Genomic DNA, 20,467 nt, shown 5'->3' with positions numbered 1-20,467 from the left:
TAGAGTTTAGAACATACAAGCAATGAGTACCAGCTGCGCATTACGTTTAGTGTGTGTGGCAATGTGTCATTAAAAAATGTTCAAATTGTAACCTATAGGTTTCATGCTCTACCCGTTGACGATGTTTCTTTTAAGCACAGACATACATTAATTCTCACCTGTAGGTCATATGGTTTTCCACTGCGCACCAAGAAGCTAAGCAAGATGCTTGTGTGGGCAAAGTGCACATTTTCATCTAGAAAACCATGCAAGAGAAGCAGGCGGCTTGGTCTGAAAGTGCAAAGAGGAAAAGGATGACCTAGATGGAGACACAATCTACAATAAGACCTCCAGTTCGCGGGCTACTAGTATGAACATATAGATGTGGCCGCACTGATCCCACCTGCTATTCGCTGCAACTAGTTTAAGGTGAATAGCTTGCACGTGGGTGTGCATTTGCACTGCGCACGCACCAATAGGATCACATGGTGCGTACGCTCCCATGAACTGGCCGCAGCAAGTTGCAATCATGATGCGGCCGCTCGTAAGATCAGAGCTGCCACATTTGTAGGCGACAGAGTCAACATACTGAAACAAAGTCTGAAAGGGTCTCGGACACAGTCAGCATGTCACATATATAATGGGAATAGTGACCCATGTGAAAAAAAACAGTTTAGCAGAGATTCTTGGGGACAAACATACAAAAAAGGTGACAAAAAATAGTGTGGCTGGTACTGCAGTATGGAAAAATAAATAAATAGGATTTTAATACCTACCAGTAAATCCTTTTCTCGTCGTCCATAAGGGATATTGGGGACACATTAGTACAATGGGTATAGACGTGGTCCAAAAAAGCCAGTGCACTTTAAGTTTCTTCAACTGGGTGTGCTGGCTCCTCCCCTCTATGCCCCCTCCCACAGGCAGTTATAGGTAAAACAGTGCCCCGAAGGAGAATGACATTCTTGAGAGAAGGAAGATAACAATAAGTGTGGTATGATTTACACACCAGCATACCATAACATAACCGGGCCAGCAACGTCTGGCAACATACCAGCAACAGCTGAACAGGTAACACAGAACAGAGAGCCTGCAGAAAGTCACTGCACAGAGGCGGGCGCCCAATATCCCTTATGGACTACGAGAAAAGGATTTACCGGTAGGTATTCAAATCCTATTTTCTGTAGCATCCATAAGGGATATTGGGGACGTCCCAAAGCTTCCAGAACGGGCGGGAACATGCGGAGACATCTGCAGCACCGCCTGCCCAAACTGGGTATCCTCTATGGCCAGGGTATCAAATTTGTAGAACTTCACAAAGGTGTTCTTTCCTGACCAGCTAGCGGCTCGGCATAGTTGCAGGGCCGAGACTACATGGGCAGCTGCCCAGGATGAGCCCACTGATCCTGTAGAGTGGGCCTTCAGAGACTTATGAACAGGTGAGGCTGCCGACACATAGGCCTGTTGGATAGTAAGTCGAATCCAATAAGCAATAGACTGCTTAGAAGCAGGGCAACCCTTCTTCTATGCATCATAGAGCACAAACAAGGAATCCGTCTTTCTGACCCAAGCCGTCTTCTTGACATAGATTTTCAAGGCTCGCACTGCATCCAATGCCTCAGGAGGGCAGAAGTGCCAGAACTGTGCGGAATCACAATAGTTTGAGTCAAGTGAAACGCAGAGACCACCTTCGGCAGGAACTGCTGTCTAGTCCTGAGCTCCGCTCTGTCCTCATAAAAGACAAAGTATGGCCTTTTACACGATAAGGCCCCCAATTCCGAGACTCGTCTAGCAGAAGCCAGGGCCAGTAACATTACAGTCTTCCAACGATGGTTGTATGTGAAGCACCCCTTGCAAGAAGGTCTGAACTTCTGGCAATAGAGCCAACTTCTTCTGGAAGAAGGCGGAAAGAGCTGAAATCTGGACCTTAATGGATCCCAGACGTAAGCCTTTATCCACTCCAGTTTGCAGGAAACAAAGGGATCTTTCCAAGTGGGACTGCAGATGGATATGTGCGTTCCTCGCGCCAGGAGACATTTCTCCGCCAGATATGAGGATAGTGTTTTGACGTCACAAGTTTTCTGGCTTGCACCATAGTGGCAATGACCTTTTTGGAAAGCCCTGTTCCGCTTAACCTCCATGCCATCAAACGAAGTCGCCGTAAGTCCGGGTAGATGAACGGTACTTGCTGAAGAAGATCCCTTCTTAGTGGCAGAGGCCAAGGGACATGTCCAGGAAAGCTGCGTACCACGCTTTTTGGGGCCAATTCGAGGAAATCAAGATTGCTTGCACTTCTTGATGCCTGATCCTCTTGAGCACCTTTGGGATCAACGGAACTGGAGGAAATAGGTAGACCAGGTGGTAAGGCCAAGGCAATGACAGCGCATTCACCGTGGTCGCCTGAGGGTCTCTGGTCCACGCGCAACAGCAGCGAAGCTTCTTGTTGAGGCGAGATCCCCACCAGTCGATTTGTTGAAACTCCTGAGGGTGGAGTCCCCACTCCCCCGGATGGAGATCGTGGCGACTCTCCCGGAATCAAGATTGCGGACAGTGCTCTTGCATTTATTTCCACCCAGAGGAGTCTCCTTGACACTACTCACATGCAGGCCCTGCTTTGTGTCCCTCCTTGTCGATCGATGTACGCCATGGCGTAGTCCGGTTGAATCTGGATTGCCAGATTACGGAGCAGAGAGGACGCCTGAATCAGAGCATTGTAGACACCCCGAAGTTACAGGATGTTGATGGGAAGTAGGGCCTCTTGGGCAGACCACCCGCCCTGGAACGGTACCCCCTGGGTGACAGCTACCATTCATCCTAGACTCGCAACCGTCGTGAGGAGGACCCAATCCTGAATCCCGAAGTGTCGACCTTCCAGTAGATTGGAAGACTGTAGCCACCACTGGAGAGAAATCCTGGCCTGGGATGACAGCTGAATCACCGGTGCATCTGGAGGTGGCAACCGTACCACTTGTTCAGGATGTCCAATTGGAAGGGTCTGCCATGGAACCTTCCATACTGTATCGCCTCGTACGAGGCCACCATCTTTCCCAACAATTTTAAGCAAAGATGAATGGATATTCGAGCAGGTTGGAGAACCATGCAAACCATTTCCTGGAGCGTTCTCGCTTTGTCCTCTGGGAGGAATACTCGTTGTGCTACAGTATCCAGTAGCATACCCAGAAACAGGAACCGCTGAGACGGGTCCAAGTGGGACTTCTGGAGATTTAGGATCCACCTGTGGTGAGACAGAAGTTGTATCGTGCGATCTATATGGAGCAGGAGAAGCTCCCGGGAATTTGCTTTTATCAGGAAATTGTCCAGGTAAGGGACAACGTTGACCCCCTGGACTCTGCATTGAAACATAATTTCTGCCATCACCTTCGTGAACACCCTCGGAGCAGTAGACAGGCCGAAGGGTAACGCCAGGAACTGGTAGTGATCATTCAGCAGGGCGAACCTCAGATAGGCCTGATAAGGCGGCCAAATTGGGATATGGAAGTAGGCGTCCTTGATATCCAGGGATAGCAGGAATTCCTGTGGTTCCAGGCCTGCAATCATCGCTCTTAAAGATTCCATCTTGAATTTGAAAACCTTCAGGTAAGGATTCAAGGACTTCAAAATGGGTCTCACAGACCAGTCTGGTTTTGGTACTACGAACAGGCTGGAGTAGTAACCTTGTCCCTGTTGATGCAGGGGCACTAGAAAAATGACCTGGGACTGGACTAACTTTGTGATGGCCAGTAGCAGCGTAACACGCATATTTTCCAAAGCTGGTAAGCTTGATTTGAAAAATCGGGGAGGAGCACCGTCGAACTCCAGCTTGCAACCCTGAGAGATGAGGTCTCTTACCCAGACATCCTGGCAAGAACCTTCCCAGATGTGGCTTTAGTGACGTAACCGAGCTCCCTCAAAAAGATCCTCTCGGGGTGGGCAGGCACTGTCATGCTGAAGCTTTTGCAGAAGCTTAACTGGTGCTCTGTTCCCGAGAGCCGGCAACAGCTGGTTTCCTAGGCTTACCTCTGGTGCCTCTAGGACCAGGCACCCCTGGTCCTAGATCGAAATCTGGTAGACCGAATGGACTGGGTAGACAGTCCCGTGTAGGTACATCTAGCAGGAGGAGCCCCAGAGGGAAGAAACGTGGATTTTCCAGCAGTAGTCTTGGAAATCCATGAGTCCAATTCACTTCCGAAGAGCCATTCACCTGTAAAGGAAAGAGATTCCACACTGCGTTTGGAGTCAGCGTTTGCAATCCACTGACGCAAACATATGACTCTGCGTGCAGATACAGCCATAGCAGTGGTCCTAGCATTAATATTGCCAATCTCTTTTAGGGAGTCACAGAGGACTCTAGCCGTGTCCTGAATGTGTTTGAGGAAAGTAACTGTAGTAACCAGGGTCATATCCCCAAGAGACCCTCCTGAATTTGAGTAGCCCAGGAATGAACTGCATGTGTCATCCAGCAACCTGCAATGACTGGTCTTTGAGATACACCTGCAGCAGTGTGGATAGATTTTAGTGTGGCCTAAATTTTCCTATCCCCTGGGTCCTTTACCCTAAAGGATCCTGGAGCAGGGAGTACCGCCTTTTTGGAAAGACGAGAGACAGAGACATCTACAGCTGGAGATTCTTCCCAGAACTTTCTGCCTTCAGGGGCAAAGGGTAAGGTATGCAAAAATTATTTTGACACCTGATATTTTTTTATCAGGAGTTTTCCAGGCTAATTTAAACAAATCTAATTCCTTGGAATCAGGAAAGGTGACAGTCAGTATGTCTTGTGGGAGGAAAAATGACTGCTGATTTGTAGCATCCTCCAGGGGGAGCTTTAGCATATCCCTTATAGCCAAAATGAGGGGTTTAATACCCTGTGCAGGGGTGGAGTCCCCACTTATGGGGTCCATATCATCCTGTATATCATAATCAGTATCTGATAGGAGTGCAGGTAAAGCACCTGTAGTAGACAGTGGGGGATGGGGTCATCAGCCCTAGCAGCTAGATTTGCTACTGCTTGTTGCAGTTCTTTTCTTTTATTGGCATTAGCAGTTAATTGAGATGACATATCAGACATATTTTTGATAGCCCCCAGCCAGGAGGGCTCGTGACTCTCCCCCACATTGTCAGCATTTTGTGATGACTGACTACACTGCTCACATTATAAGGGGCCAGATGAGGGAGGGGAGAATCTGGCATTACGTACACTGCCTAATTTATGTTTCACCATTATGGAGTAACACACAATAACACATACAACACAGACTGAGTTACAAATAAGCCTACCCTATTGCATGTGAGAGGAGACAAATTGTAAGAGGACACCAGCACACCAACACTGCAGAGCCCCAGTGAGGCTGTCAGCGTTTTTATATAGATATATCAGCTAAACAGTTTCTAACTAGGATTCCCCTAGAGGAATATTGTGCGCAAATAGTGTCTCTCCCCCTACTCAAACACCCTGTACCAGTGGATCCAGCATGTGACAGACTGGAGGAGCTGTGTGAGGCTGCTGCTGCTGCAGAGAAAGGCGCCAAAATGCCACTGAGCACGTTTTGATACAGCTCCACCCCCCGTAATGGCGCCGGAGCTACGGTTACATATTTATACTGGCTATGTCTCCTAAATGCACTGTATTTTCACATAAATGTTAAGTACAGCTAATATCAGCAAGTGTCACACAGGGGCTACAGCGGGTCCCCCCGAGGAGGGACCCGTATGCCTCACCCGTGCTTTTGCCGCACCATGAACCGGGGGACCCCCTAGCGGGGTCCCCGGTGTGTACTCACCACCGACGATCACCTTCAGGCAGCATTAGGGGTGTGCGGCATGCTGCGACTGCGACAGCTAAGCCGCAGTGCCCCGCTAAACAAACAGCACCTCAGGACGGTGGTCCTGCAGCGGGGAAGCGGCTCTGCAACTCACGAGGCCGGTGACCGCCACCTGCCCCTTCCCCTTAACTCCCACGGCACAGATTTGCTGTTGCCCAAACAGCAAACCGAAAATAAATTGAAGAAATCTCTCTGGAGCTCCAGAGTGTGCATTCTCTCCGGAGGGCACTTTTTTCTAAACTGCCTGTGGGAGGGGGCATAGAGGGGAGGAGCCAGCACACCCAGTGGAAGAAATTTAAAGTGCACTGGCTCCTTTGGACCCCGTCTATACCCATCGTACTAATATGTCCCCAATATCCCTTATAAGATGCTAGAGAAATAATAATTAAACTTTCACAACCAATAATGATATTGTGTCTGGGGTGGCCCAAGCTCCAGCCACAGCACTTTCTGCTGCACAGAAACCAATGTCCCCCAAATGAATGTTAGACTTACTCAGAGGGAAACTTCTCGGCCTGCATTGCCACAGAACCCAGGTAGTAGCCATGTTCATTTTGGTCAGGATGGCCCATGTACCGCTCTGTATATCCCGTGTCATAGAAAATCCATAGTGTGACGGGTGCTCCAGCAATAGCCACCTGGATTAGAGGAGCAAGAAATATGTGGCAAAATTGAAGGACAAAAAGAAAAAAGTGCTTCTAAGAAGGGAAGTTCGTCATATGAATGGTGAAAAACAAACCATTACATAGAGAATAATTTAATACACTCAGAAGAGTGGTGCACCCAGAGAAGTGTTTGACCCATTACATGACAAGATGTAAGACACAAATGCACATACTAATTTATAGCTTTCCAGACGTGCTAAGCAAGCACAGATGTAATCATAGATGCACAGATGTCAGTGTGTCACTACTTACTCTGAATATATCAGGCCGTTGAATCAACGCCATTAGTGAGAGATAGCCTCCATATGACCAACCATGGACACCAACTCGGTCAAGGTCTATGAAGCTATGTTTAGCAGCCAGATATTGCAACCCCTCAACCTGATCATCAATCTCTACTTGACCCTATGGAGAAAATAAAAAGAAGGTGATAAAAGAGGTCAGTCACCATGTTAATGTAATGCATTATTCATTCTGTAGGGCAACACAGCGGGACACTATGAGAAATCAGTACAATGCAGACAGGTGGAAGTTAGACCCTTCTCAGTAATTCCCCTTTTCCACTAGCTCTAATAACACTTTGCCTTTATGTCTCAGCAATAATGTGTTACATAATGATACACTAATTGGCGAATGGATATTACTGCATCAATACGGTTTCTGTAAAATGTATCCTGTATTCATGAGTCACTTAACAACAACCAGGGGTGTGATTTAATACACTGTTTATGCCTACAAAATTATTTTGATGTGCAATTGTTGCGGATGACGTTAATTTAATCTCATTAGCAGGACATCGCCTCTATGCATTAAAGGTGTTATCCCCTTTCATCAGCAGGGCATGAATGGTGTTCACCTGAATTGCTGCCATTTATCTAGCCATTTACTCACAATACTATTTTTATCTGCCTAAGCCATTATACTTTGTACTTCTATCACAGGGGCCTTGCTGTGTAGTAGTTCTCTCATCGGCTGCGCTGGCTTTTTGCCATCAGCAGAAACGAAAATTCACATGCCAAGACCGAGGTGATTCATCTATTTTTCCATTGGCTGGTGCCAGTACAGATCTCTCACTCCGCATTCGATGCGCCAGCAGATGCGGGGCAGCAGAATCTAGAAGTCACTTTCTCAAAGCCATGCCTGCTCTTTTTCCATATTAAATATCTAATATATAAGGTGCACAGTCATACTTGTGGTATAACATTATTATACTAGAAATAAGGTGCATAGTTGTACCGGTGATAGAGCATTATTATATTACACATTTTTGGAACCTGTGATTCTTTTACATTGTGTGTTAATGTTGTGTGTCAAATATTTCGCCTTTTAAATTCTTGTGAGTATTCCAATCTCACTTTTATGATTTAACATTAAAAGTTAAGTTTTACTTCTTCTCTCTGAACAGACCCTTGTTCTCAATATAACAAAAATCAGTTTGAGTGCTCCCCTTATGAGAGTCTAGTGCCGTGCTCTTCAGGCACTTTTTGTGTATTTGTTTATGGTTTTCACTCTCAGGTAGCACCCCCAACATCCTTACATATTCCGGAACACATTTAAGAACTTCCAGATATATGAATGTTAGAGATGAATATGGGCTACTGATCATGACACACTGATTTAATATATTAAGCCTGTGCGGCTGGCAAACCCGTAGCTTCAACCTTCTCAGTAAGTAACAGAAAAGGATTCCTATTACACTATTAGTGCTTCCATTGTCCTCACCATCTTGTACTTGAAAGCTCCTTCAAACTTCAGTCCACGGTGACAGGAACCCCGATTGTCAATTACAACAACTACGTACCCCAGCGACGCAAGGGTATTCAGCCTGAAATACTTAACACCTTTGAACCGATTGTTGACCAATTGTACCTAAAAGGTAAAACAAACACAAGCTTCAGATTTCAATACTATACTGATGTTTAAAAATGGGATTTTGGTACTTACCAATAAATCCCTTTCTCGAAATCCATAGGGGACACTGGAGGCAGAGTACACTGGGGATAGACGGGTTGGCTATCAGGAGTTGGCACTTTAAATTAATTGAAGAGTATGCAGACTCCTCCCCCGCTATCCCCCAGAAGCCCCAGTTTTAAAACCGGAGAAGAGGGAGATGTAACAGAGAGGAACATATACCAAACGAACAAACCATCCATCCATGAACCTGGACCACAACGCAGGCAGGAAACAGTGCTGGGTGGGCATCCAGTGTCCCCTATGGATTTTGAGAAAGAGATTTATCGGTAAGTACCAAAATCCCATTTTCTCTAGCATCCACTAGGGGACACTGGAGGCCGAGTACACTGGGGACGTACCAAAGCTGTCCCTGTGGGTGGGGTGGGAGAGCACTGGGGAATCTGCAACACAAGCCGACCAAACCACGAGGCAGCGGCAAACGTATCAAATTTGTAAAACCACAAACGTATGAGCCGTGGACAAGGTAGCCACACGACAAAGCTGAGACAGAGAGGCCCCATGGCTTGCAGCCCGCGACGAACCCACCGACCGAGTGGAGTGCGCCAAAATAACTGCAGGAGGCCGTCTAGTATTGAACAGGTAGGCCTGCCGAATGGCCAATTTAATCCATCTTGCCAAGGTCTGTTTTGAAGCAGGTCAACCACACTTCACTGGGTCATACAGAACAAATCGAGGCATCCGATTTTCGTAAGGGTGTAGTACGTTCCACATAGATGCAAAGCGTCCTAAAAACATCTAAAAGGAGACTAATCCCCTGAATCCTCCTTGAACGCAGGAACCATGATGGGCTGGTTGATATGAAAAGCGGAAACGACTTTTGGGAGAAATCCGGAGTGTGTCCTAAGTTCTGCACGATCGTCGTGGAAGATCAGGTATGGTGGTCTGCACGATAAGGCACTTAAATCAGAAACCCTAACGAGCCGAAGCCAAGGCTAAAAGGAGAACAGTTTTCCAAGTAAGGAATTTAAGACTCACCTCTTCCAACGGTTCAAAGACTAAAGGTCCATACACACTGGGCGTTTTTGCCCAGCGTGTATGAACAGCGATGATCGCTGACATTGCTGGGCTGAAAAGCACTCAGTGCATACACACTGAGCGCTTTTCCCCGCTGCCCAGCGATGTCAGCAGGGGTGCGCGGCTTTCCACAGCAGGATGCTATGGAAAGCCGCTCACCCCGCCGTTCAACTACTGGTAATACCAGTAGATGAACGGCGGCTGCCAGCAATGAAGCCGGAGCGCGAATCAGCACTCACCGCTTGTCCATACACACTGGGCGGCTTTGAGCTGAAAGCAGCTCAAAACACCAAAAGTAAGATGCTTTCAGCTCAAAATCACCCAGTGTGTATGGGCCTTATGGACTGTAAGAAGAGAAGGACTAAATTGAGGTCTCATGGAGCAGTAGGTAGGACAAATGCACGCCCTGCAAAAAAGTCTGCACCTCCGGCAGAAGGGACAGTTTACGCTGAAAAATACAGATAAGGCGGAAATCTGAACCTTGAGGGATCCCAGGCGTAGTCCTCCATCCAAGCCAGATTATAAAGACAACAAAAGACGGGAAAGGCGGAAAGAGCGAGTGTCCACATCTCTATCTGCACACCAGGATATATAGGCTCGCCATATGCTATGGTAATGGGCAGCTGTGACAGGTTTACGTGCCCTTAGCATAGTGGGAATCAGCAAAGGTGGAATGCCCTTACGATTTAGGATAGAGGCCTCAAGAGCCACCCCGTTAAATGCAGCCGTGTTAAATCAGGGTGAAGCAACGATCCTTGTTGCAACAAGTCCGAACGAAGAGGCAGTGGCCATGGGTCGTCTGCAAGAAGGAGGAGGATGTTCGCGTACCAAGCTCACCAAGGACAATCCGGGGCCACCAGGATTACCCAGGTCGATTCTCTCTTGATCCGTTTGAGTACCCGAGGTAGAAGATGAAACGGCGGAAAGAGGTAAACCAGATCGTATGGCCAAGGAGCCGTGAGAGCATCCACTGCTTCTGCACTTGGATCCCGAGTTCTGGACATGTAGCGTGGCAGTTGATGATTCACTTGGGAAGCCATGAGGTCCACCTGTGGACGACCCCAGTGCTGAATCAGTTGTTGAAACACCAGAGGATGAAGGGCCCACTTGCCTGGGTGAGGGTCCTGACAACTGAGATAATCGGCTTCCCAGTTGTCTACCCCTGGAATGAAGACAGCCGATAGAATGACGTTGTGTTCTTCGGCCCACCGTAGAATCCGAGCCACTTCCCGCATGGCCATGCGATTCCGTGTGCCTCCCTGGTGATTGATATAAGAGACTGCGGTCGCGCTGTCTGATAGCACCCAAACCGATTTTGATTGGAGTAGGTGAACCACTTCTTGCAACGTGTTGAAGATCGCTCTCAGTTCCAATAAATTTTTTGGCAGTGACTGTTCCTGACTCGACCATCGGCCTTGGAAATTATTCTCCAGGATCACTCCTCCCCAGCCCCTGAGGCTGGCATCGGTTGTGACCAAGATCCAATCCCATATGCCGAACCTTCTCCCGGCCGTAAGGGTGCGCAGATGAAGCCACCAAAGAGACACAAGTGTTTGGAGACAGTTTCATGGTCCCGTGAAGATGGAGATGTGACCCCGACCATTGTGTTAAAAGGTCTAGTTGTAAAGGTCGAGAATGTAATCATCCGAATTGTAACGTCTCGTAGGCTGCTACCATTTTCCCCAAGGGACGGAAACACAGGTGGAACGACACCTTCTTTGGTCTGAGGACTTTCTGAACCAACATCCGGATACTCTGAGCTTTGACTACCGGCAGGAATACCTTTTGCAAGGTCTTATCCATAACTAGACCTAGGAATTGGATGCGCTGAGATGGCAGAAGATTGGACTTCTTGAAATTGAGTATCCACCCATACGCTAGGAGAAACTCATGGGTGATCAAGGCATGGTTCCAGAGAATGTCCGTTGACGGCGCCTTGAGAAGAAGGTCGTCTAGGTACGGCACCACCGTTACACCCCGTGATCGAAGGTGTGCCACCATGACTGCCATGACATGGATAAAGTAAAAAAGGGGAGGGACCTAGGCGCTGAGTTTATAAATAAATATCAGTATAATATATAAATATTTATATATTCTTCACATCTCTGTTGCTCCCGTTCGCTGTTGGAAACAAACCTCTGCAGGTTTGTATAAATATAGACAAAAAAAGGAAGAATACAACTGCGCCTGGGATTAACAGAAGATGGAATGAACCAATAAATATATATTGAATAAATAAATAAGCCAGTGTCAGAAATACAATACACTGATTAATATTGCACACAAATTGTTTATATATATTTGTATATATATATATATGTATGTATCGTTAAAAAATTATAAAAATTACTGTGCACGGTATACAATTTAAAAAAAAATAGGGATTTTTGTTTACTTACCGTAAAATCTCTTTCTCTGATTCCATCTGGGGGACGCTGCGCAGTTACTTGTGGGTTAGAGGTGTGTGGTTGTGGAGTTTGGCACAGAACTATTAAGAACTGACCCCTCCCCCCTCTAACCCCTCCCATCTCCTTCCTGCCCAGCCAGCACCTCAGTTAACGTTTAGCCAAGCCAAAGGAGATAGACCGAAAAAAATTTACTGGTTAAACCAGACAACCATATGGGAGGGATCGCAGCGTCCCCCAGATGGAATCAGAGAAAGAGATTTTACGGTAAGTAAACAAAAATCCCTATTTCTCTTTCATCCATCTGGGGGACGCTGCGCAGTTACTTGTGGGATTTCCCAAAGCAAGCTAATGAGAGGAGGGAGAAGTAGACGGCATAGCCGTCTGTAAAATTTGACGCCCAACAGAGGCAGTTTCCAAATTGAAAATATGAAAAAAACGGTAAACCCTTTTTGAACCGTATGCACAGGCGACCAAGTCGCCGCCCTGCATAGCTGCTCAATAGATGCATTCCCGCGAGCAGCCCAAGAAGCTCCAACTCGAATGAGCTGGAATCGATTCAGAAATTGAAATATCAGAAAACTGTTTTTATGGCGAAATCACCCAACGAGCAACTGTGCTCTTGGAAGCCGGCCAATCTCGTTTGGGCGCATCAATTAAAAACTAACAATGCAGCCGTACGACCGACAGGATTTGGACAAGATAAATAAATCCGTAAGGCCCTGAGCATATCTAAGAGAGCCAAATGGGAATCCTCCCCGGAAGGAGAAGGAGTAAACGCTGGAAGGACAATGTCCTAATTTAGATGAAACGCTGACACAACTTTCGTAAGGAAGGAAGGTTTTTGTTCGCAGAATCACCCGGCTATCATGAAATCTCAACAAGGGTGGTCTGCAAGAAAGAGCTGTCCATGCAGACACTCGCCCTGCGGAGGCAATTGTCAATAGGAAGACAACTTTTGAACGTTAGATACCGCAATTTTACAGATTCCAAATAGCTCAAATGGAGAATACTGAAGAGCCGTAAAGACTAAGTTACAGTCCCAAGGGGGAACCAGAGGAACAAAAGGTGGCTGAATCCGAAGAACTCCCTGAAGGAACGTCTGAACTTCTGGAAAGATAGCCAGTCTCTTTTGAAAGAAAGAACCGATAAGTCAGAAACTTGACCCTTCAGTGAAGAAGTCTCAGACCCTTATTGAGACCCTCCTGAAGGAAGTATAAACCGACGAGGAATACGAAACAAATCCGGTGTTAAACCACGCTTTTGACACCAATCAATGTAAATACGCTATACTCGGTGGTATACTCTAGAAGTCACCGTTTTTTTTTTGTTTTGTTTTTTTTGTTTTTTTTAGCCTGAGACATCGTCTACACAACAAGACGAGAAAAAAACCCTTTTCCCTTAAAAGGTTGGGTTCAAGAACCAAATCGTCAAAGCCAGCCGACCCAATCTGGGCGGGGACCTGGTCCTTGAATCAGAAGATCCGGACACAGAGGGAGTCGGAATGGTTCCTTGACGACCATATTGTGACGCAGAATGTACCACTGTCAGCGTGGCCAAGCTGAGGCTACCCAAATGATTGGGAGACCTTCTTACTGAATGCGTTTAAGCAGACGTGGAATCAGTGGAAATGGTGGAAACACATATCCCAGTTGAAAGTGCCACGGTGCTGTCAGTGCATCGGTTAGAATTGCTTGAGGGTCCTGAGTACGCGACCCGTAGAGAGGAAGATTATTATTGAGACGAGACGCCATCAGATCTACATCGGGCAACCCCCACCGGGCTACTAGAGTCAGAAACACCTCCTGGTGAAACTCCCACTCTCCCGGATGCATCGTGTGACGGCTTAAGAAATCCGCTTCCCAGTTCTCGATTTCTGGAATATGAATCGCGAATATGGCCAGGAACCAATGTTCCGCCCATGTGAGAGTCTGAGCGACTTCTTTCATTGCGGATCAGCTTCGAGTACCTACTTCCTTGTTTATGTAAGCAACTGCTGAGGCGCTGTCAGACTGAATCCGCACTGGATGACCTTGAACCATGGTTTGAATCCGAAATAGTGCATACCGGATTGTCCGTAACTCCAAGATGCTGATCTGCAACTTTAACTCTTGACTGGTCCAGAGTCCCTGAAAGTGATGAGTCTGAAACACCGCCCCCCAACCTCTGAGGCCGGTGTTTGTGGTGACCATCACCCAAGACCAAATTGTGAACGGAACTACTTTGGTCAAATTGTATCTGTGAAACCCCCAGCGAAGCGACTGACGAGTCTGTACAGACACGCGGACCAACAGTAATTCAAGATGAGGCCCTGTCCGAGTCCAACAGTTGAGAATCTGAGTCTGAAAAGGGTCGAGTCTGAAACGTGGCATATGGAACTGCCTTGAAGGTTGCCACCATCTTGTCTCACTTGCATGCAACGGAGAACCAAAACCACCGGTAAATGTAGCCGTGTTCGAATTCTGGACTGTATGTCCTGAATCTTGTCCTGAGGAAGAACCACTTTTCTGGTTGTTGGTGTCGAATAAAAGTCCCAGAAACATCATCTTCCGGGAAGGAAGCAAAGATGACTTCAGACAATAAATTATTCATCCGAATGACCGCAGAGACTCCATAGCGAGACGCAAGTTCTGATGAAGAATCCACCCTGCCTTGATCAACAGATTACCCAAATACAGAATAATGTTGATTCCCTGCCTGAAACTGAAAATGTCAAGGCCGACCGCGAATCTCAGAAGAGATTGATGACCCGTCCAAATAGAAACAAGCAGATAGGCGTCTTACGTCCAATTAGGCCAAATATCCCCGTTTCCTTGGCGACAATAACCGAGAGGATGGATTCCATTTTGAACTTTTGGGTTGAAATGAACCCTCCAGTTTGTCCACGAGTAAAATCCCGACCTCTCTGCCGAGCGGGACCTAGAAGAATTACTTCATTTCGTAAGCAAAATGGCTGTTGCATGATGAAGAGCTCGACGTCCGAAGGAACCATTTGAAAGAGGTGTGATGAACACCCGATATGGGACTGGGTCCTCGTTTCGATAGGAACCACCCTTCTTTGAACTGTAGTAACCGAGTCTCAACCGTCACTGACTCCTCCGAGGATCGTGAACCGTCATGCAGTAGGTTTGTTGGCAGGTTTACGTCTACCTCTGAATGCCTCCCTTCGTGGGTATCCCCTGTATATGAAAGTACCGGAACCTTGTAGAATTCGGTTTCGGAGGAGCAACTGGAAGAAAGGGGTTCCTTCTGTAGAATGTGAGATAATCTTCTTTGATTCCGACCTAAAGAGTACTCACCTTCAAATGGTACCGCCGACAAGGTCTGTTTGGGGTCAAAATCGGCCTTCCAAACCCGAGACCAAAGAGACCGTCTTGTTGTCACGGTCAAGGCAGAAATACGGAATTGTAGTGCAGCAGGATCAACCAAGGCCTCACCCACATAAGTAAGAACCTTCTGAAATCTGTTCTGTTAATTGAATGGCTTCCGATGGATCGTCAGACTACCTTCCAGAGATGACCTGTGCTAGTCAGTCATCCGCTGCCTTGAGGACCCAAGCGCCAGCTAAAAGTGGTTGAAGAGAAACACCTGATAAAGAAAACAGATTTAGGCATTGCTTCCATCTGATCTTTCAACGTCACAGACTGTACAGAAGGAATAACCGTAGTTCCTGCTAAATTTGAAATGGGAACGTCTACCTTTTGGCCTGTTTCCCAAAATCTGATATCCTCTCTGTAAAAGGATATAGAAATTTTTTATGCCGTAGGGGATTGGAAACGAGAATCCGGTTTAAGTCAGGCTCCTTTAAAATATCCCTGTTATTAAGGTGACGGATGGAGTCTATCAGCAATCTAACAGCTGAGCTAGTAGAAAAGTCATCTTCCCAGACCGAAATCTCGCCCCACTCTGGGTCTACTTCCCCTTTTTATAAAAACTACACCTGAACATTGTTCTAGGTGCATGCAGACAGCACATGCGCTGTGTCAATCAGAACCCCCCAGAAAGTTATAGCGGCAACGGCTATGGCCGTTTTGTAGCAGAAGAACTGCCGGCAGAGTTTACAAACTTGTTTTGGGATTGAATTAAATTAGCAAGACATCTGCCCATATTTTAAGCCCACACCAGATGTCTCTGATCCAAGCAGACATAGACTGATCCGCGGAAACTCCCTGTTGGATCACCACAGATGCACCAGAGCATGAAGCACAGAGGGTATCAGCATCCGCTTTACCCTTAGCTAGCCTTGACTCACATTGAAAGCAGAAAAATAACCACCGAGGATGTCTTTCCTCTTTGTAGATCCTTCTGACGTATTGACATAATTAAACTTTATTTAATTTATTTATTTATTTTCTTTAAACAAGTGCACTACAACGAACTATAAGCTCAGTAGAGTAATTTGTGCAAAAATTAAATCTGTTAACTCTCATTACAAGTGTAGAGTAACACTATGCCCCCAAAGTATACTTGCTGTTAGGTGTGTGCTGCACAGCGCCCCTTGTACTGTCTCCTTAGAAGATGGCGTCCGGTGCTTTGCAGACGCTGGCCGGGAGGGCGTGCAAGGCAGTGCAGGGCGGAAATCCGTCCTTTTGAAGTAAGCGCCGCGTCCCCCTGCTATAGCCGGAAGCCTGCGTCTCCTGCTCACTGCTACATCCAGCGGCTCCCCAGCGGCTCTGATCGGGCAGTGGCACCCGCACACCGCTATATACAGCGGCTGTGTTCGGGTAGTGGCTTTGTTCGGGCAGCTGCTCCCGCGCACCGCTACATACAGCGGCTCTGTGCGGGCAGCCTCTAGCGATCCCCCGGAGAGTGACTCACCACTCTCTTCCCCTTTCCTTCTGCCCAGACTTTGTGAACCAGCAGTTACAGCCAGTGACAGTCTACTTATAGCTAGGGAAGGAGCACTGGCCCTCTAGTCTATAGAATGTCTGGTCAAAACCCAGTGGAATATGGTACTGCACTCCAACGCTCACCTCCGGAGAGAGAGCGGAGGGGGAGGAGGGGGGGGGAAGAGGCACACAAGTATAAATACAAATATTCTATATTATATTCTACATTATATAGGGAAGGATAGACCAATACTGTCAGAGACAGATTGTGTCTATCCCGTACCTCCTCACTGCCGACTTCTTAGGAACAGGAATCCAGCCCCAGTGACCGAAGTGTGGTGGCTTTCAGCGGCAGAACAGAGTGGGAATCTCTAGCTAACCCCACTCTAGTAGCACCTGTCACCTGTATACAGGGACTAGGCACTCCAAGTGATAAAATAATAAAATACCTAACTAAAATCTTCATGAGAGAAAAATCTGTGTCTGTACTCCACAGGCACAAAACTAAAACTGGGGTGCTGGCTGGGCAGGAAGGAGATGGGAGGGGTTAGAGGGGGGAGGGGTCAGTTCTTAATAGTTCTGTGCCAAACTCCACAACCACACACCTCTAACCCACAAGTAACTGCGCAGCGTCCCCCAGATGGATGAAAGAGAAAAGGAGAAATACAGCATACTAAATGTATCTATTGTAAACACAACACTGTAACATATGCGGTATATCTGTTAATATCAACTATGTAAAAAATGTCCGTTTGAGTTCACTATTGTATGGTAAATATATTCAATAGCTGAATCGTTAACCAGACTCTGGGATTTCAGTAGGTATATAGTGAGCCTTCAAAAAGTCCCTTTTGTATATAATTCAAGTTGAAAAAAAGTGCACTTTTGAATTTTGTAGCAGGTCACAAATGTTCATATTGAAGTGACTAAAAAGAGGATTTTGGTACTTACCGATAAATCCATTTCTCCGAATCCTCTAGGGGACACTGGAGTCCTATACAGTAGGGGTGTGAAGCCTTGAACCGGAGGTGTGACACAATCTAAAATTAGCACTGTCTGCACAGCCGGCTCCTCCCCCTTCACATCCCTCCTCCCTCAGTTTGAAAAATTTGACTGAGAGAATAGGACATGACACTATAGAACATGGCGAGGAACCGAACCGTACAACATATCAAACAGCGGCCAAGAACTATTAACCGAATAACTAACGCTGTTTGTACGAACTGTTGAAAACAAGAACTTTGAACACAGCATGTTGACAGCACCGAGGCGGGCGTCCAGTGTCCCCCAGAGGATTCAGAGAAATGGATTTATCGGTAAGTACCAAAATCCTCTTTTCTCTTTCATCCACTAGGGGACACTGGAGTCCTATACAGTAGGGGACGTCTCAAAGTTATCCGCCAGGGAGGGAGTGCTGTCGGTGGTCTGCAAAACTAAACGTCCGAACTTAGATTCTCCGGACGCAAAAGTATCAAACTTGTAAAATTTTGCGAACGTCTGGGCTGAAGACCACGTCGCCGCTCTGCAAAGTTGAGTAGTGGAAGCACCCCTGGCAGCCGCTCACGAGGTACCCACTGATCAGGTAGTATGAGCACCCGTCTGAACTGGAAACTGTTTGCCACAGGAAACATAAGCTTGCCGAATGGTAAGTCTAATCCATCTAGACAAAGACTGCTTAGATGCTGGCCAACCCTTCTTTGGCCCATCATAAAGAACAAACAAATGGTCTGACTTTCTGAAGGACGTCGTAACCTGTACGTATACCCGTAAAGCTCGGACAACATCCAATGACACGTCCTCATCTGTGAGTCCCTGGAAAGATGGGACCACTATTGGCTGGTTTACGTGAAACCCCGAAACCACCTTCGGAAGGAAGTCTGCTCTTGTACGGAGTTCCACCCTATCCTCATGAAACACCAAGAAGGGACTCTTACAGGATAAGGCTCCCAACTCAGAAACCCGCCTAGCCGAAGCCAAGGCAAGTAATAACGTGACCTTCCAAGAGAGATATTTCAGGTCTGTTCTTGTCAACGGCTCAAAAGTCGGTGACTTCAAATATTCGAACACCAAATTTAAGTCCCATGGTGCCGTGGGAGGACGAAAAGGGGGTTGAATCCTCAGAACCCCTCGTAAAAAGGTTTGAATCTCTGGTAAGGATGCTAACCGCTGGTGAAAAAGGATGGAGAGAGCCGAAATCTGAACCTTCAAAGAGCCCAGTCTGAGCCCTCCATCTAGACCGGCCTGAAGGAAAAGGAGAAGTCGAGATAAGTGGAAGTTCGTTGAATTCCATCCTCGTTCCTGACACCAAGCCATGTATCGTCTCCAAATCCTGTAGTAGAGCCTGGCTGTGACTGGTTTCCTAGCGGCAATCATTGTAGGAATGGCCGTTCGTGGAATCCCTCTGTTTCTTAAGATCCGGGTTTCAATAGCCACGCCGTCAAACGCAGCCTGTTCAGGTCGGGGTGTAGGAACGGTCCCTGAGATAACAGGTCCACTCTCTGAGGTAACCTCCAAGGATCTTCCGAAAGTAACCCCCGCAGGTCTGAGTACCAACTCCTGCGGGGCCAATCTGGTGCGATTAGAATTGCCCACACTTGTTCCCGCTTCACCCGTTTCAGAACCCTGGGAATGGTGGAAATATGTAAACCCTCCTGTAACACCAAGGAAGTGTTAATGCGTCCACTTCTTCTGCTGCTGGATCTCGAGTCCTTGACACATATCTGGGCAGCTGATGGTTTTGTCGAGACGCCATTAGGTCCACCTGAGGCAGACCCCATCTTCTCACAACCATGTCGAACCACTCTCCCGGATGCATGAGAGGCACCACTCTCCCGGATGCATGTCCTGGCGACTGAGGTAATCTGCTTCCCAGTTCTCCACACCTAGAATGAACACTGCCGAGAGAATGATGTCTCGTCTTTCTGCCCACAACAAGATCTTTGTGGCTTCCTTTAACGCCATCCTGCTCTTTGTTCCTCCTTGACGGTTTATGTAAGCCGTCGTCGTGACATTGTCTGACTGAATCCTGATGTGTTGATTCATGACTAGGTCTTCTGCTAAGAGAAGTGCATTGTAAACTGCTCTTAGTTCGAGGATATTTATGGGTAGTTTGCTCTCCTGTAGCGTCCACCGTCCCTGAAACTGATGGTCCTCTAGGACGGCTCTGAGACTGGCGTCCGTCGTCAGGATCCTCCAATCCCAAATGCTGCATTTCTTGCCGGCTGCAAGGTTCTTGTGTAACGACCACCATATCAAGGAGACCCGTACTTGTGGTTTAAGTCGGATTCTCCGATGGAGAAGCCAGTGCGAGCCTGCTCCCTGAGCAATGAGGTTTATTTGGAATGGTCGGGAATGAAGTCTGCCGTACTAAAGAGCTTCGAACGACGCCACCATTTTCCCGAGGAGTTGCACACAGAGGTGCAGAGAAACAGTTTGCGTCCTCAGTACCTGAGCCACTAATCTCTGTAGGTCCTGGACCTTGTTCTCTGGTAGGAACACACGTAATAGGACAGTGTCCAAGATGAGACCGAGGAATTTAATCCGTTGAGTCGGTATGTGGTTGGACTTTTGGAAATTGACAATCCATCCATGTTGAATTAGAAATTGATGGGATGTCTGAACATCCTTGAGCAGTCGATTCTGAGATGGAGCCTTGATCAGTAAATCGTCCAGATAAGGTATAATCGTGACCCCCAACAGTCTCAGTCCTGCAACCATGATCGCCATGATCTTTGTGAAGATTCTTGGGGCTGATGATAGACCGAACGGCAAGGCCCGGAATTGGT

General features: G+C 47.2%; 1 protein-coding gene across 2 annotated transcripts in view; it reads right to left on the bottom strand.

Moving 5' to 3' along the window:
- Window positions 1-20,467, bottom strand: part of DPP8 (dipeptidyl peptidase 8) — a 136,564-nt gene that overhangs the window by 5,802 nt on the left and 110,295 nt on the right. For both annotated transcript variants that reach the window (XM_063925597.1, XM_063925596.1), the window contains exons 16-19: window positions 8,183-8,329; window positions 6,713-6,865; window positions 6,291-6,433; window positions 159-270 (exon numbers count right to left, since the gene is read on the bottom strand). In XM_063925597.1, the coding sequence (XP_063781667.1) occupies window positions 159-270; window positions 6,291-6,433; window positions 6,713-6,865; window positions 8,183-8,329 (555 nt within the window). The remainder of the gene's footprint in view (window positions 1-158; window positions 271-6,290; window positions 6,434-6,712; window positions 6,866-8,182; window positions 8,330-20,467) is intronic.

The sequence above is a fragment of the Pseudophryne corroboree genome, chromosome 6 (assembly GCF_028390025.1).
Source record: "Pseudophryne corroboree isolate aPseCor3 chromosome 6, aPseCor3.hap2, whole genome shotgun sequence".
Classification (NCBI taxonomy): Eukaryota; Metazoa; Chordata; class Amphibia; order Anura; family Myobatrachidae; genus Pseudophryne; species Pseudophryne corroboree.
This window is presented reverse-complemented; position numbering and strand designations above follow the sequence as displayed.